Source organism: Lissotriton helveticus, chromosome 10 (genome assembly GCF_964261635.1).
Source record: "Lissotriton helveticus chromosome 10, aLisHel1.1, whole genome shotgun sequence".
Classification (NCBI taxonomy): Eukaryota; Metazoa; Chordata; class Amphibia; order Caudata; family Salamandridae; genus Lissotriton; species Lissotriton helveticus.
In genome coordinates this window covers 385,850,007-385,868,176 of record NC_136071.1, presented here as the reverse complement: position 1 = coordinate 385,868,176, position 18,170 = coordinate 385,850,007, and the positions used below count along the sequence as shown (strand labels likewise).

Sequence of the window (18,170 nt, the reverse complement as noted above, 5' to 3'; positions counted from 1 at the left end):
CATCCTCTTTGGGAAAACAATCTAACAATGGAGTCCATGGCCATTCGCACTATCGCCAAATTTTTAGAAGATAAACAACTTGCAAACATCCGGAACCAGCACTAAATGGCAGGAGTATGCAAAGCATGTGAATCTATAGCTCTACATGCCAAGAACAATTGCTTACTGAGTAAGTAACATTATCCTAACTCAACATCCAATTGGATGCACCTCCAAAGGCACGGTCTACCATTATGGAAACTCTTCAGGCTAGAGCATTACTTGGAATCCTTGTTACCTGTATTAGAAAGTTTGCACCAGCTAGTCATAGAAATCCTCAGACCAGTCATGGCTAAAAGCAGCCACTCCACACTTGAGGCCTCAGGTTAGCCCCCTCCCTTTTTGTGGATGGACCCTAAAACTGCGTTTCAGCTTTCCCGTAGCAGTTTATATGTGCTCCTCACATTCCTGATAGGGAAAGCAGGAGAATGGCTGCTGCAGGCAAACATTGGTGTATCTCTTCCATAGCTCTGAATGCTGCCAGCATAACAGCCCTCTTATGCAGATATGGCCTTGTGGGAATTCATTCCAACATTTTTGTTTGTTTTCTCAAAACAGCCTTCCCACCAACTAAGTTATCTGTGTTTTTTAGCCCTCTGAACTTGGGGTGCAAGCTACAGTCTTTCTATTGAACTGGGAATATCCCCTTGGCTGCAACTTGTGATGGTTATGGCTTAAGGCCCAACTTAAAATACTTATCTGACATTTTATTCAGTTTTGCAGTGTTTTGTATTAAATGAGGCACCTTTTGCTTTAATAGATCTATTTCTTTGACTGGAAGGGAGAGTATGTGAATCAATGAGTGGAGTGTTTTTGTGGAGTAGCATTTGTAAGTGAGCACATACGCTAAACTAACACAACCCAATTTGAATACATTCCGTATATTTGAAGATGGGGAGATCAGTTGCTTTTGGGAGTTAAAGATGAACATGAGTCACCCCTCCTTACATGTCTTATTTATTTTGCTTTTACAGACTCTATCATTTTATTTCCCGTCTTGCGGCAAGATCCCTCCTCCTGTTATTATGGTGCAGAATGTCAGCTTTAAGTATAGCCAGGACGGGGTGAGTATGTTAAACCATATGCATGGGAGCCTGGTATGGCCATGTACACTCTTGTTTTGTTTTTGTGGTTTTAATTGTCTTTCAAAGCAAGTTTTTTTCAAGAGAGACTTATTTGTTTGTAGAAGGAACAGTGACAATTAGGTTGCAAGAAGAAAAGATGCCCTTTTTAATGTGTCTGCATATTTGAAGTAGTGGTCCATCATGGGAATGCAAAGATGTGGTCTGTGAGGAATCAAGAAATGGGCTTGAAACTGTGTTGGGGAATTGTAAGATGCTGGCATATGTAGACTGCAGCATTCTACTCCATTGATAATCCTTAGCATTGACTAGCCCTGCCAATCGAAGAGGTGTGTCGCCACGGCTAGGGCGACTGACTCCGGAATCTGGGGATCACGGTTCGATCCCCGGCACCGGCGGCAGATTAGCCCAGCACCATGTGACTCTGGGCAATAGCTTGCTTAATCTTCCCGACGGCCCCCAGCGCCTAGAGACCCTAACGGGTGATTGTGCGCTTTTACAAATGTGGATTATTATCTGCTGCAGGGACTAATCAATGCTTATGATTTTAATGGGGATTATTTCTGAAGGGGAACTTGGATCACAAGTAAGAAACTGGTCTTTCGTGGGGCAAACAGGCTTACACTGGACTTGAGGCAGATCATGAAAGGGATTGAATATTGCTAAAACGGTGTTCTGTTTTGTCACAATATTACTATAAGTATTGGCAACACTGAATTATTGCAAAAGGTTATTTGTTCTTTGCTTTTCTCCTGTTTGAGTTTCAAGCCCATTGAGCAAAATGGAATAGTTGTTAGATATGTGCAAGTGGGGAGGATCGAATTGTTGCTCTACTAACTACTAGTGAAACTTGTTGTCTCTTCCTTTCAGCCAATGATATACACAAACATTGAATTTGGGATAGACCTTGACACGCGGGTAGCTCTTGTTGGCCCAAATGGAGCTGGGAAGTCCACACTCCTTAAGTTGCTGACTGGAGAGGTAAGGCCAACTTTGCTCTTAGTTTGCAAATATACACTGTGTATGTGCTTTCCACAGCTTCCTTCACAGTGGCTTGCTGGACAGCTTCTTTTTAAATGCAAATATTAATCATTGCCTATTTTGGTGATTTCCCTCCTATTGTCCTAACTGGAATATTTGGTGTAGGCCCAATGCATATTTTGTTCATATTGGAGTCTACATCTGCTTCAGGCTTTAAAAGATTAGAACGTGATGGATGGATGGATGGTGCATCACAAAGAAAGACTATCACTTCATTGACCAAGTTGGACCTATCCATTGCCAACATTGATTACTCAGGATTACAATATTACTTGGTGGACAATCCTTGTGGAGAATGGAGTGACCCAGCCTTTGTTTGAACTAATTATTGTAGCCTTGTATTCAACTGAGCCAAGGTTGCGTTTCACTCTTCAGAGAGCCAGTAGCCTGCAAGACTGTGACACTGAGGTTAGAGAAAAAATACAAACAGTCCTCCAGAGACTTACTATATATTCGAGGCAGTGCTATGGCAGGTTCCAAGATCGTGGCCGTAGCAATGAAGAGAGCCAACATCCCTACTTCCTCAGGCCCATCCCTCGAGAAAGAGCAAAAGGGTGGAGATGGTGGGGTGCAAAATGGAGATAGGAGCGGCAACGCAGTGGAGGATCATAAACTCCAAGGCCCTCCTGAACATGTACACCCTTTAGGCACTGGTAAGAAATGAGCGAGCTAATGTAGCCTCCCTAGGAGCAGTTCCAAAAACAAGCAGTTGCTCTAAAGGAAGAATAAAAGTGCATCACCAACATGTGCCTAAAGTCTGCGCTCAATGCCGCTGACTCTGCCAGTAGGCAGATGGTGTAATAAAGTGGCCCTTATTAGGTCTCGGCTAGCGTAGGCTGCGCACACGCGCAGTCTTGCTGGCGAGATTTTATGTTTTAGAGTATCTGTCACTTGCTGGGTTAAGCCCCGCCCCTCTTTTCCATAGGCTGGCGTCACCGTTCACGCTAAATGGTGGCCAGCCATTGGAAAAGAGGTTACAGTGACGTACTCTTTTCACTTTTAAAGCCGTCCCACTCAGACTGGCTGCCCCGACTTACTGCTGTCGTAAAAGGTTTCTTATCTTCTTTATGGGGCGAAACAGATGGCCCCATAAAGAAGATAATAAACCTTTTACGCCAGCAGGGCAGTCCGTCCAAGTGGGATGGCTCCAAAAGAGAAAAGTCTCTGTCGAGGACAGGCACGCGCAGCAAACTCCATCCTGGGCACCCACGTCGACTTTCACCCCGGTCATTCGGAAATTGCGGTGCAGTCTGCCCCTCGCTTACTTTCCTGTCCGTTTCCTCTTGTCTCCATTTTTAATCTAATTCGTGTCTTCACGTCCAGGTGTTGCATAACCAGCGTCAGCTGTATTTCATTGAACCACTATCGTCAGCGTAGCCCCTACATGACGTAATCCTCCTACAGCCTTGGAATGTTTTGGGAGATGTTGACATGCAAGTTTGCTGCCCTGCCTTGTAGGACGCGTGGCCAATGAACAAGTAATGGGATCCGCGCTGTTGATCCTTCAGTCCCGGCTGCACCGTGCCCCCTGTGTTAGCTTCGTAACCTGATGCCGGCTCTGGACGGGCGTTGTGTAACCTTGGACTGAACAAGTCCTATATCTCCACACAGAATTGCCTAGCACCTGCTTCAGGTGGTGGGCAGAACCCCTCCTTCCGGTCGCTCATGCAATGACTGGCGCACTCCTGGCTGCCCACCTGTGTGAACACAAAGTGCCTGGCACCACTCTCGCCCCAGCCGTTTCGATGCCCAGGCTCTCGACCTAGCAACTCTCTCTAGACCTCACACCCGGTGCTCCTCTGCACCAGTGCATAAGCATGTGCGCGCGGTCTCATAGGAGAGGCCTTCACTCCCTCGGTGTCTGCCCCTTCTTCGGCCATATCTCTGCCTGTCCATCTGTGCTAGCCCACGCGGTGTCCACACCTCATTCCCTCCATTTGTAGGCTCGCGCGAGGCACCGCCCGCGTTCCTGTGGGCGCACTATCTGTGCTTGGCACCCATCCAACTGCTGCTGGCTGTGCTTATGGGCAGCACCCCCACCCTTCCATGTGCACATTCAGTGCCCGGCATCCTCTAGGTCTGTGTCCAGCTCGGCACACCCTGTCTGGCACCCCCGCTGCCCACACACTGTGGCCCGCCCCCTTGCTGTTGCCCGCTGCTCCTACACGCTGTACCTGGCACCTCTCGAGCCCCATCGGCGCCCCATTCTCCTTCTGTGTCTCGCTAAGCCAGTTTTCCCCATGCCCCTACTGTTTCGTGCACCCCTCTCCCAAACCACCACCATCAACCAGTCTACCTCTGCGAGCGCATACTAAGCATTGCACCTCTCTTGGTCCCCTACAGAACCCCTCTGTATGCACATACCGTGCTTGGCACCTCTCCTGCATTTCCTGGCACCCCTCTGAGTGCACACTGCCTGGCACCGTATCGTCCTTTCCTTTTGCACGCACACAGTGCCTGGCACATCTCCCACCCCCTGCCCCTCTACATGTACCCCCGCTCCCCTCTATCTACGGGCACACACTCTGCCTGGCACCCCTCGTGCCCCTCAGTACGCCTCTGTGTGCATAGTATCTGTTATGTTACCGTGTTGCCCTTCTTATGCACGGAGGCAATGCCTGGCCCCTCGCTGCCCCTCCGCCTGTGTACAGCTCCCCTCCCCCCCTCTGCAAGCGCACCGTGCCTGGCACCCTTAGTGCCCCCCTTGCTTTGCACGCACCTCGTGCCTGGCACCCCTCGTGCCCCTCTGGTACGCCTCTGCGTGCATAGTATCTGTTATGTTACCGTGTTGCCCTTCTTATGCACGGAGGCAAGCCTGGCCCCTCTCCACCCCCTCCGCCTGGGTACAGCTGTAGCCCCCCCCCCTCTGCAAGCACACCGTGGCTGTCACCCTTAGTGCCCGCCTCGCTTTGCACGCACTTCGTGCCTGGCACCTCTCGGGGCCCCTCCCCCGTGCCCAGGGCGCCCCCTCCCCGCCGGGCACAGGGTGCGAGGCCTGTTTACAACAAGTGCAAACAGTGTGACAGCTGCTGGCCCCGCCGGCCTCTCGGCTCACAAAGCGCTCTTTATGGGGGAGGCGGCGTCTGCGATCGGGCACTTTACGGCTGGCTGCCTGCCTACCTGCGTGGGTTCATTTGAAAGGCAAGCCGGCGTGCCTGCTCCTCCGGGCCGCCTCTCTCGCGGCTGCAGCTGGGTGGGGCCAGCCCCGTCTCGTAACTTTACCCACTACCTCCTGTAGCACGTCTCAAGGCTTCATCGTAAAAAACAAAACCCAAGCCAGCTCATGGGGACAATTCCACTTAATTCTACGAGGCTGTGCACCATAAAAGAAGGCTCGACAAACATTACACTGTGGCATGCATATGTGGCGAGAGAGAGGAGCTTCTCAATTGCTGAATGTTTAATTTTCACAGAAACCTTTATCTCAGGGCTGATGTGTGTTTTGTAGGGAAGCCGGTGGGCTGGTTTTACGACACGCTTGCTGTTTGGAGTGTTAAATTAGCGGGCAGTTTGAGACCGGTCCAATAAAAAAAAAAAATATGGGGGCGTCACATGTTTACCGACACCTTTCGGGTGAAATTATGTGAATATATTGGTTTCCCGAAGAGTTTAGTTTGGTAGGGTCGGGGGTGTCCCTTCTTAGGTCTCGTCTCCGCTAGCGCAAAGCGAGAGCTTATGTAGGCAGCTCAGAAAAAGCGGATCACACACAGTGCATGTGCGACGGGCGCGCGCTCACCGTTTGGCAGCCTGCGGCTACTGACAACAGGCAAGCGCTTTGATCTATATCACTCCCCTCTCACCCAGGGTCTTCACCAAATGTCTAGCAGTAGTAGCAGCTCATCTAAGAAGACAACAAATTCACGTCTTCCCATAATTAGACGACTGGCTCATAAAAGCCAAGTCATACAACCAGTGTGTACAACACACTTCAACCACCATTCAACTACTTCAAAGTCTCACCTACTACATCCCACATACAACAGTACCTCGGTGCCACAATAAACCCCTCAAAAGCATTCAATTTTAATTTATTCAATTCAATTTTATTTGTATATGATTTGGAACTCAATTGAGATCCACATATAAACAAAGCATAAACGACAACAAAATTACAAAACATAAAATCCTTAAGATACATTCTATATACACAGAAGCTGGAGTGTGAAAATCATATCCGTTAATATAATTCTAAGAAACATTTAAAAAAATTGAAAATTCTGTAACAAAACATTTCATTAGGAGGGTTAAGAATGGCTTCGAATAAAGATTTGGCAGATAAAATGCTTGATTGTAAGCAAATTGGTCTCACCCACTTTCGGCGATGCGCCATTAGGGCCGGGCATATGAAAAGGATATGGGTAATATCCTGGATCAAATTATTATTGTTACATAAATTACATTTATCGGAAGAACCATACCATCTAGCTAGTAATTTATTTAAAGGGAGAAGATCTTGCCTCAAGAGGAACCAAAAACGGCGTAAGCAGTGAGGGAGGTTCCAAGAGGCATAGGGTTGTATGTGTTTAAATAAATAAGAATTAAAAACCTGCGTAACACCTTTCTTAGAAATGAGGACATCTCTGTCCCTCCTAAGGCTTAACTCCCATGTAGCCAGTCTTAGTGACGACTTTAGCTGATGTGAGGATAGCAAAAAAAGAGTTGATTCCTCCAATTCTAGTAATGTAACAGCCCTTCTGAAATTCTTTATAAGTAAGGAATTTTCTTTCAGGGGACCCAGTAGTTCTTTTTTAATAAGAGATCTTAAAGTGGCCGGTTTGCCCTTGGCTAAGCTAAAAACCCAACGTATTACTCCCGCCAGGGCCTGAACCCAACTACTTTGTATGTCCAATTCGAGTCTGAGTGATTCCACTGTACAAGCATTATTGACCGAAGTTGGATGTCGCAAAAGTCTGCCCTCGATGGTATCTAAAAAACCCCATTGCTCCAAATCAATAAGCTCGATGCCATAGAGCAAAGAGGCTGGAATTTTTGCTCGAAAGGCCTCTAGCAGATGGACAAAATGTCTTTTGCCGGTGGCTTTATAAAGAGCACTCAGACCATTTCCCTGTGTCTTGGCTTTCCAAATGTTGTTATCTATGTGAGCCTTGTCGCTCAAGTTACCACATACTATTTTCCCTAAAAAAAACATAAGATTTTACGATTTCCAGTTTCTCACTGCCTATATACCAACTAAAATTTCCAGATTTCGATATTTTCTTCCCCGTTCTACACATTACCTTGCTTTTAAAGATGTTAATCTTCAGATGGTGGGACTCGGCAAATACATGCAATGCATGCAGACGATTATTAAGTCCTTTCGGAGTTAGGTCTAGAAGTAATATATCATCTGCATACATTAACCATGCAACTGGTTTGTCCCCTAATGTGGGGGCAATTCCTTCACTTAAGGATAGGTTCTGGGGAAGGTCACAAACATAAAGGGAAAACAATAGTGGAGCTAATAAACAGCCCTGTTTAAGACCATTAGCTGAGGGGATTGCTTGGGATAGGCCTCTCTCTCCACCCAACAATACTCTGCACCAGGTATCAGAGTGGAGGTCCTGAACTAGATTTAGCAGCCGAGCTGGCATACCAAGAGTAAGTAGTTTCTTCCACAGCAAAGGTCGATCAACTTTATCGAAAGCCGTGGAGAAGTCTATAAAGGCTGCATAGACTCTCCCTCCTCTGACCCTGATATATTTATCAGTTATTACTTGCAGAGCTGTTAAGTTATCCATGGTACCATGGTTCTTTCGGAATCCCGTCTGTTCTAGGGGAAGTATATTAGCTTGATCCACCCAATCATTAATTCGTATCAAAAGGCATCTTGCAAAAACGTTGCCAATTGCATCCAACAGGGCAATTTGGCGATAATTTTGGGGAGATAGTCGGTCACCCTTTTTAAAGAGGGGCACCAGGATACTCCCTTTCCACGAGGGAAGAATCTTTCCGGTTGAGAAACAAATATTAAACATAGGGAATAACAATTTGCTCCATTTTACGCTGCTTTGTTTTAAGACGGAGATTGGGAGTTCATCTGGCCCCATTGCCCCGGAAGAGCGCATTTCCTTAATAGCTAATTCAATATCCTTTTCAGAGAAAGGGACCAAAGGCTGACTACTCTCAATAATACGGGGGACCGCTGCTCCATTACTTGCGTAAAGGGATGTAACATAATCCACCCATGTTTGTTCTTCAATGGGGATGGGAAGCGGTCTTGTTCTTGCTCCACAGCCCTCACCTATGAGGGACCAGAACTGTCTCATTTCTCCATTAAAGGCGGCCTTTCTTAGTTTTATCCAAATAATATCCTCCCTTTCTTTTCGTAATTTTGCTTGTTACCTTCTCCTCCTTTTTAGTAAGGTTACTCTACGCGATCCTTCTGCCGATTTACTCAGATATTGTTCCCTTACTAACTTATTTATTTCTATATTAAGTAGACGCAGGGGACTAGAGGGTATTGCAAAACACCTTTTCTTGTTTGTTTTTTTAGCCACCGAAATCACTACCTTCATAAAATCTAGGAAGCACACAATTTCAAAACCGTGCCAAATAGTAAGGTCATCAATTGCAACATCAAGAACACTCTCCAACTCTCGTTCAGCTTTTGTGTTCCAATAGCACCTTCCTGATTTTGCTCCAAAACGTACCTGGTCGCCATTAAGTGACCATTGGTCGGGTTTCGGAGGGATTATATTCAGAGGTAGAAAGTATTTTGTGGTCGCTAAAACGGGTTTCAATAACCCTAAGATCCTTTAATAGGGCAAAGGTAGAATTCTCTACTATCACAAAATCTAATATAGATTCTTCCTGATATGATTTATGTGAGAAGTTGGCCTGATGTGCAGTGTTCACTATTCTAGTGATCACTATATATCAGTCCAAACAACCCTTATTGATGATTGGTTGTAAGTCAACCTTATAGACCAGCTATCCTAGTAGCATGGATACGAGCAGTCTAAGGCTAAGACTCTAGAGGGCGTGTTAAGCCAGCTGTTTTACCATCACATTACCCCTTGAACACCCAGTGAAAGGACACCACACAAGTTGTTATGAAAATAAACAGTGTATTTATTTATAACAAGACTACCCTGGCTCTTTATGAGACAGGGAGCTAAGCACACAACAAAACTCTTACGAAAATACTTTAAGTTAGCACGTTATACACAAATGCCCGAGGGGCACGAAAAACCATATACTCTAAAAGTGGAATGCGAATTACTAGCAGGTAAGTAACAGTTCTAATAGGCTTTGGAATCGCTAGGACTGGACTAGGGAATCGTTAGATTACTACTAGGAGGCCCAGGGGACTCGGGTGCAGAGTGTGCACTCTCACGCGGGATGCGGGACAAAGTCTATGGAAGCTAGAATTCACAAAGTTAGTGTTCACGGGCGAACCCGACCTGGTAGGGAGAAAACAACAGTGGATCCTGACCCTTGGATAGTGAGGCTATGCTGGGACACCGGAGTGCCGAAGTTACCTAGCCCAGGGGCTGCAGCTGCATAGGTCTGAAAAGACGTCGGGGATCTCGTTGCCGGACCAGGAGCCTGGAAGGAAGAAGTTGCTGGCAGGCGACCAGTGAAGGAAAGTTCGATGGATCCAAGCCTGGATCAAGGAAGAAGGAAACCTGAAAGCAGAGGGGACCAAGTTCTTGAATCACTAGCCAGTGATTAAGTGGGCACCAGGATGGCACCGGGCGAAGTCACCGCAGTCAGGTGAGTGGGCGCTGCTGGGCTCTGCAGTCTCTCGGACCAGGAGGCGTTGTCGGCGACCAGGATGGAGGTGCGAGCTGTCCCACGAAGGTTCTTGCTGTCGACGTCGCTGGACCCAGGATTGGGCAACAAGTCTTGGCAAATGCAAGGCCCACGCGGTGGACCTAAAATGGCGTCTTGGGCGGACCAGGAGGGTCCAGGGTACTTCTCCGATGGAGGGAAGCAAGGGCCAGTCTGGAGCAACCAGACCAGCAGCAGAAATGTCGTCGGGCGTCGTCAGGAAGGCCACAAGCCAGCGGGCTAGTAGCCAAACAACGCGGTGAGCAGCAAAAAGCAGAAGGGCCCCACGCAGATCGTGGAGATGCTGGGGGGCTGCTCTTCGGTGCTGGAGCTGCTCAGGGTGGGGGCTTCTCGGACCCCAAAGCACTCACCAGGAATTCACTCGGCGGGCTTGCTGGAAAGAAGTCGTGCAGTCTTGAAGATGGCCGGTCCCTCGAGGTCTCGTCACACCCACGAATCTCAGCGTGACTGATGATGCAGGTAGACGTCAGAGGTGCCAGGGAAGCCGGTTCTCGTCGAGCTGGGCAGTCGGATTCCGGAGGAAGGACTTGCAGCAGACCGCAGTGTTCTTAGATGGTGCCTGCGGGTGCAGGGTGACTACTCCTTAGTCACAAGGGAGAAATCTTAGGAAGAAGTCTTGAGTTCCTTTCGCAGAAAGTAGTTTCAGGATTCAAAGATGATCTGATTTGGAAGGGGGCCAGTCTCTACCTTTATCCTGTAAAAAGGGGCTGGCACGCGACTAAGTCCTGCCCTATGGGTGGGACTAGGAGGGGGGTGGTTACACCCACTTCCTTGGCGGGCTTTTTCCCAGCACAGGGTCTGGAGTGACCCTGGAACTGGTTCCAGCCAGCCTATGCACAGTGAGCACCGGGGTGCCACGTGCAGTCACCTTCCTCTAAAGCCCTGCCTACCTACAATACACAAAACCCTGTCTGGGACGGTGCTGGCACCGCCCCTGGCAGGAAACCCTTTGTCCTTATCTCCTGCTCTGGGAGGACTCCCAGCAGCAGGAGGGCAGACTTGTGTCTCGGTGGCAGCATCCATTTTGTGGATGCTAAGGCTCTGTCTGACTTTTAACCGGGTTATAGGTTACATGCATGTCGTGTCCCTCTAGAAGGGTGGAATGCTAACCCCGTCGCCAGAATTGGCGAGGGGTTAGTATTCCAATTCGTATGACACCTTACTCGACATGTTTTGATAAAGCGATACCAGAGTTGGCACATAACCGCGAGGATTATAATGCACTTAAGAGTATATGGTATGCGATATCATGGAAACGGCTAAGGGATAGATCCCGAAAGCCGCAGACAGGCTCAGCTCATGCCAGAGCACCATCTCACACGATTCCAAGCACTCTGCCTTCAGGATTGTTAAGGCCTGCCATAGGAGTGACTGATAGGAGATCTGTGTGTCCATTTTAGGGTTAGATATAGGTATACTATATCTAAAGCAAAGGGTGAGTACACCACCTTGCCCCAGCTGTCGTGCAGCCAGTTGTGTCAGCTTTAGTTAGTCAATCCAGGGGTGGCACAATACATGCTTCAGCCCCTGGGAGACTTCTGGGTGCACCTCAGCCCTGGGTACAGGGACTTGGAGAGGGCCCAGTGCCAATTCAGTACCTGAGTACAATTTGGATAGAGAGAACAGCTAGGCTGTGGGTCTGTTTAGCAGGCCCACAGCCAGGGAAAGTCGTAAACCAGTGCAGCAAAAAGCAAAAATCTGGGTGATCATAGGATTGCAGACCCTACTCTCCTACAATTTATGAGTAAAATTTGCAGGGGAATCAGAGGGGAGCCTTCCATTCGCTATGATCCCGTCCATAACTGACAGTTCTTTAAGAAGTATCTTCCCTCGCTTGTTTGTTTTAATCTTCTCAGGGAAGAGAGCTTGGGGGATCTGTAATGATTCTTCTTTATATTTATCGCGAAACAGGCTCCTACTTAAATTAGAGATTTTACAGTTCAAGTCCCCTACTAGGATTATATTAGGAGGAGGAGATTTCTCCCTAATACTCTGAATATAGACAAAAACCCTTTTTAAAGGTACGTTAAAACTAACTTTGGGGGGAATATAAGCATTAATCAAAACTAAAGGTTTAGATACATCAACATTGTCGTAACTAAACAACGTTACAGCCTGAAAAAGGTTACAAGGATCCAAATAGTGAGAGAAATTCCATTTTATCCGGTTGGATAATAGACAGGCAATACCCCCACTAGCATGGCCTCTCCTGGAGGGGACAGCGTAACCCTCCAGAACAAAGTAATCCCTTCCTATCTGGATTTTCTCCGAACACCACGTCAAAAGCATTCGCATATCCATGCATATTCGCATGTCCACCCTGGATAGCAAGCATGCAAACCCTCATAACAAAATTCCAGCCGCAATACTCTTCCAGCTCCAGTGTTCATGCAGTTGATGGGGATGATGGCCTCTTGCATATTTATAGTACCTCACGCAAGACTCTGGATGCGTCCCCTACAGGAATGTTTAGCACAACAGTGGAACCAAGCTCAAGGTCAGGTAACACATCTGGTGTTGGTGGACAGCTGCACCCATCGCTCTCTGCAGTGGTGGAACACCAAAAACCTTTCAAACTGTTAGCCGTTCATCGAGCCGGTTCCCCAGATAGTGTTAACAGCAGACGCATCGCTCTCCGGCGTGGGAGCTCATCTATTACATCACACTATACAGGGCATGTGGACACCACAACAAAAGTTGTTCCACATAAATCACCTGGAGTTACTAGCCATTTTACTAGCATTGAAAGCATTCCAGAAACAAAAATCAGGCAAAGCTGTCGTAGTCAGCACCGACAATATGACAGCAATGTACTACATACAGAAACAAGGCAGGACACACTCCATACAGCTCTCTCAACTAGCACAAAGCATATAGAGATGGGCTATTCCTCAGAAAATTTTTCTCTTAACCCAACATGTTCCAGGAGTCCAGAACAACATAGCGGATCTGTTAAGTCGTCAGAAGCAACAGATTCATGAATGGGAACTTCATCTGCAAGTTCTTCAACCATTTTTCCAGTTGTGGAGGCAGCCAGAGACAACACACCACACACAAAAACGCCAAATGCCCAAACTTCACTGCCAGATATCCACACCTATTGTCCAAAGGCAATGCGATATGGATGAGTTTGTCAGCAAATTTGCTTCCTCTTTTCCGCCTCTCCCACTCATTCCACTGGTGGTGCGCAAACTGCAGCAACACTCGCGGACTCTCATCCTAGTTGCTCCAACATGGGCCAGACAACCTTGGTACACCACATTACTAGAATTGTATGTAGTCCTGCACCAAAAACTACACCTCTTACCACGCCTCTTAACCCAGAACCATGGAGAGATCAGACACCCGGACCCAGCACAGCTCAACCTAGCGATCTGGCTCCTGAGGTCTTAGAGTTTGGCTACCTTAACCTTCCCCCCTGACTGTATGGATTAGTTACTTACCTGTAATCCTAGTTCTCTTCCAGGGGTATCCTCATCAGTCATAAGCATTAGAAAATATATATATATATATATATATATATATATATATATATATATATATATATATATATATATATATATATATATATATATATATATATATACACACACACACAACTGCAGCCTTGTACATATCAGAGCTGCATAATGCTCTATGACTTCCCATCATACCATGATAAAAAATGCATTTGAAGCTCTACTTACCTTCTGTGTGGCTCCCCCACATTGGGCTCTCTCTTTTGACTTTGTATGTAGCGGCCAAGCCTAGGTCGCGGAGGAGTCCCGCTGTTGATACACGGCCCTGCGGTGTCAAATGTCATGCAACCGCGATAGGAGCAGGAGCTTTTTGGTGGTTTATGAAGCGCAGGTATGAGGAGTTGATTTTACCTGCAACCCACCAAGGAAATATGATGCACAATTGAAAAGCTAACGGCACTCGGCCCACTTGGGAAAACAATGAGCACCACAAGTACCATGATGCCACGGGTGTGGTGACGCCCACTGAGGCGGACTTTAATTTCTATCAGGTGTTTAAAAGTGAATGCCGTTAGTTACTTGCAAAATCCTAAGTCCCTGATGAAATGCTGTTACAAGCTTGAAACACGTCGGACGGAGAGGAGAATTTTACGCAGCATGAGTCAATTCCTGTACTCTGCAAACCGCCAATAAATGAATTTGAAGCTCTACTTACCTACTGTTTGGCTCCCCCACATTGGGCTCTCTTTTGACTTATATATATATATATATATATATATATATATGTGTGTATATAATGCAAAATCAGCTTGGCACAGCGCGGCGTGACACCAATGGAAGGAGACGGACCAGCCAGGTACAGCAAAGATATAGTTTTTATTCACGACAACAGCAACGCGTTTCGGGCTTACTCGCCCTTTGTCAAGCTGGAGTCCATATCAACACATGCTGCTTTTATACATATGCTTAGTGGAACACCCTAAGTGATGACGTCAGCAATCACATGTTTCATCAACATAAAAGAAATATTTAGGCATTTTTAAATGTTGTCTTATTGTAACTCAAGAACAACAAAATTAGCCGTTAAATAAGAATAATAGCAGGATAAATCCCGATGTCTTATTTAGCAATGATCTGGGATTATTTAGCAATGATCTCTTGGGGAGAGGAGTTGGCCTAACTGCTAGGGCGCTCGACCTCGGACCTGGGCATCTGGGTTCGAGTCTCGGTTACGACGCCAAAACCTCCTGTGATTCTGGGTAAATCACTTAATCTCCCCGTGCCTAAAATGAAAGTGTGTCCTCATGTAACGTAACTGGAAAATATGTAAACGCGCTCTGATACCTGATTCGGTTCGGGTCTAGTTCGCGCTATATAAAGCTCTGCAAAAAAAAAATGTACAAAATGGAATTAAGGGGAATAACTGTATAAATACAGATTCAATACAAGATCCATTATTATCCAGTAGAATAAGCTTATTCTTTCATAACATGAATAGTGCAAAAAAGCCATACAGAAGCAGCAAATTGGAAAAGTGCATAAGTGCAAAGAAGAGGCAAAAAACAAATAACCCTATGTAAACTGCAAAAAGGTAAAAAATTATTTGATTAAACAGTATAGGAATTTCAGAGCCCTGAAATCCATACATTAACAAATCCATCATTATAACCTTAAAAGCAGTAAAACACATTTCATCAAATGGTTATATAATAAATATAACACACACCATTAATAAATATATCTACCGAATAGTCATATATGTATAATCATAAGATCAACATAAAGAAATCTTTCATTTTAGTATTCAAAAGGAACGGGAAACAAATTGGTATCCAATCACCTAAAAGAGAAAAGAAAAGAAAAGACAAGAAAAAAGGAAAAGGATAAATAGATAATAGACAAATAGAAAAACATCTAAATATACAAAGAACATTTATAAGACCTGTTTATCAGTAATTTATCAATATGTACAGAATGAAAAAAAAAATATATATATATATATATATATATATATATATATATATATATAATTATATGTATACATGTGTATATGTACTATTGTAAGCAAGCGGATAATTCAATATAAACATTTCTCAAAAAGTAAACATATCCGAAAAGTCAAAGTGCTGATACGATACACTCAATAATAGGGAACCTAACTATTGAGTGAATAAAAATGGGTTAAAGTCGATATAAGTATACGGGCAGGGTATCAATCACTGAATAGATTCATACAGTGTATTACAGGTAGTGATGCATCTCCTCCGTATTATTTAACCCATTAGGCCAACGACTGTCAAACTCTAATATCACTGCCTTAGTTTAAGATCACAATCTCCACCTCTTCTAAGTTGAGGAATAGCTCCAACTACATCATATTTTAGGCAAGTCAAGTCTTTGTTGTGTACAGACTTGAAATGCCGAGCAACGGGATAAGCTGGATCACTATGTACAATAGCTTAGGTGCTGCAATATCCTGACATGCACCTGCAGCCTGGTACTACCAATATAGTTCAGGCCACAGGTGCACGTCAGGACATATACAGCGTGATCCGTTTTACAGTTGTAATTGCCGTTGATGAGTGTACTTTCCTGACAGAATGGGGTAAAGTCATGAGTCATATTTATCCCAAACTTACAGGCTCGACAGGTGGAGCATTTGCGAAAGCCTCTTGCGGATGGAAACCAGGAGGGTTTTTGCTTAAGTTCTGGGGCAGCCTTGTCCAAGGCTAATCCCATATTGTAGGCCCTCCTAAAGGTAAAATAAGATATGTAGGCAGCACAATCAATCCAGTCAAATTACGAATTTTGGAGCATATGAGGGCGATTGCAAATAAAGACTTCTCTTACCCCGTTGCTCGCCATTTTGCCATAAAACATCAGAGCAATAGAGATCTCCTACAATATTTTTGTCTGGACCATGTGCCGGAACACATCAGGGGGGGGCAATCGACTCCTTAAACTTAGGAGACTGGAGTCACGCTACATTGTTGACTTAGAAACTAAGGCCCAAGGAGGTTTCAATATTGGGGAAGAAATGTCTGCACATTTGGGATAAGATAGAATTTCACAGTTCAAATCTGCTGATATGCAACATCATGGAATTATTACTACATGTTGCTGATCTGAATTTTTGTGCAATGTTTTCGCTCTGCTTTACCGAAAAATGTACTATATGAACGTGTAAATTGGTTGCGACAATGCGGTGATTCTTGAAATATGTTATTTTATTGTGCGGGAAAATTTCAGCTGTACAAGATATAGTAAAGAATATTGAAGTGGTTTTATATGTGGGCAACCATTGGGTTGCCATTGCCGATCCACGGCTGGATTATGAATATAAATGTGAAGGTGATCGAGTATACTTCATGACACACTTATTAGTAAGTTTGTGTAATTATCAAAATTTCACCACCTCAATATACTATACAGTACTATTTGATCAGGAGGTCACGTTTACGAACGAGGACAGAAGGCAACACGATTGAGTGTTGCAACTGCCGATCCACGGCGAGATTTAATTAATTGGGAACTGTGTGTAAAATTGCTGTCACATGCCCTTTGAAATGTATAACAGTACATTATGTAACATTGTTAGACAAACATGCTCTAAGATGGCGCCCATATGAGAATACGAGGCTTGGTCCCTTGTTTGTGTTAACTCCTGATGACTCTCGCGCTTTTAAAAATGGTGCCGCAAAATGCGTTCTCTATGACACTGACGAAGGGAGTCTTTCCCGAAACGCGTTTGTTTGAATAAAGTTTGGCGTTCGAAGCTTTTGAACCCGTGAGTGCTGCGTGTCTTCTTGGCAGGATTAAGGGGACACGGTGTGGAGCTTTAACATATATATATATATCACTCACTGTATTTCGCAACCTAACAAGGTAAAAGCCACTGTGCAAACAAGATTATAGCGCTGGAAGGGATTTGGTCCAGATGATTTCTGACACCAATCGCTCTGGAGACTGGAGCTTTTGACCGGGACAGTTGTTTATTCAGCACTAGCTGGCATATGAACTGCCGTGACTGTACTCCATTTGGTTTTTATTTAAATACTATGCATGGGACAGCTGACATGAGCAAAATAACAACTTTTGCCAGAAGTATGGGAAATGTCCGTTACACCAGCATTTATTTTGATGTCCCTGATGCATTCTGGAACTTATATGCACTATGGTCATGTGATCAGTAATACACCTATAAAAATGCAAGCACGTATGCACTTTGTTTTCAGCTTCCTAATCCGTGATCAAGGCAGTCGCCGAAACTAGTTGGATGTTTGGGAGCAGGTGGGCTGCATTGTCCTGGAATAAAGCGTCTTGTCTCCAGTGATGGGCCTCAGTTTGTTTTCTCATGTGGCATGAAATTACGGGCCTCTCCGTGCCCGCCAGAGGCCGCCCTGAAGGGTTGGAGGTTCCTTCTTCAGAGGTTTTGTTGTGGGTATATATATATATATATATATATATATCAGCCGCAGGCCGTGGAGGGTGTTACGGTGGGGCAGGGAGGCGGGGAGGGGGAGGGGCAGGGTGGAGAGGGCTAAAAACCGGCACATGGATAATAACAGGTAAGTAAACAATTTAATTAATAAAACGAATTTCCTAGCGCGCACTGCATCGCAAAAACTTAGAAGAACTAAGCCTGGTCAGATAGATGTCTATCCAAACAGATTGCTCAAGGAGGCCTGGCCTACTTGAGTATCAGCCCTGGAATCGGATTCTAGGCAGTAGTGCCTTGTAAAGGTATGAACCGATC

At 45.5% G+C, this 18,170-nt stretch overlaps 1 protein-coding gene across 6 annotated transcripts in view; it reads left to right on the top strand.

The window, feature by feature from the left end:
* The window catches only part of ABCF2 (ATP binding cassette subfamily F member 2), a 526,550-nt gene that overhangs the window by 358,871 nt on the left and 149,509 nt on the right, over positions 1-18,170 (top strand). For all 6 annotated transcript variants that reach the window (XM_078662784.1, XM_078662782.1, XM_078662785.1 and 3 more), the window contains exons 10-11: positions 1,014-1,103; positions 1,992-2,102. In XM_078662784.1, coding sequence (XP_078518910.1) covers positions 1,014-1,103; positions 1,992-2,102 — 201 coding nt within the window. The remainder of the gene's footprint in view (positions 1-1,013; positions 1,104-1,991; positions 2,103-18,170) is intronic.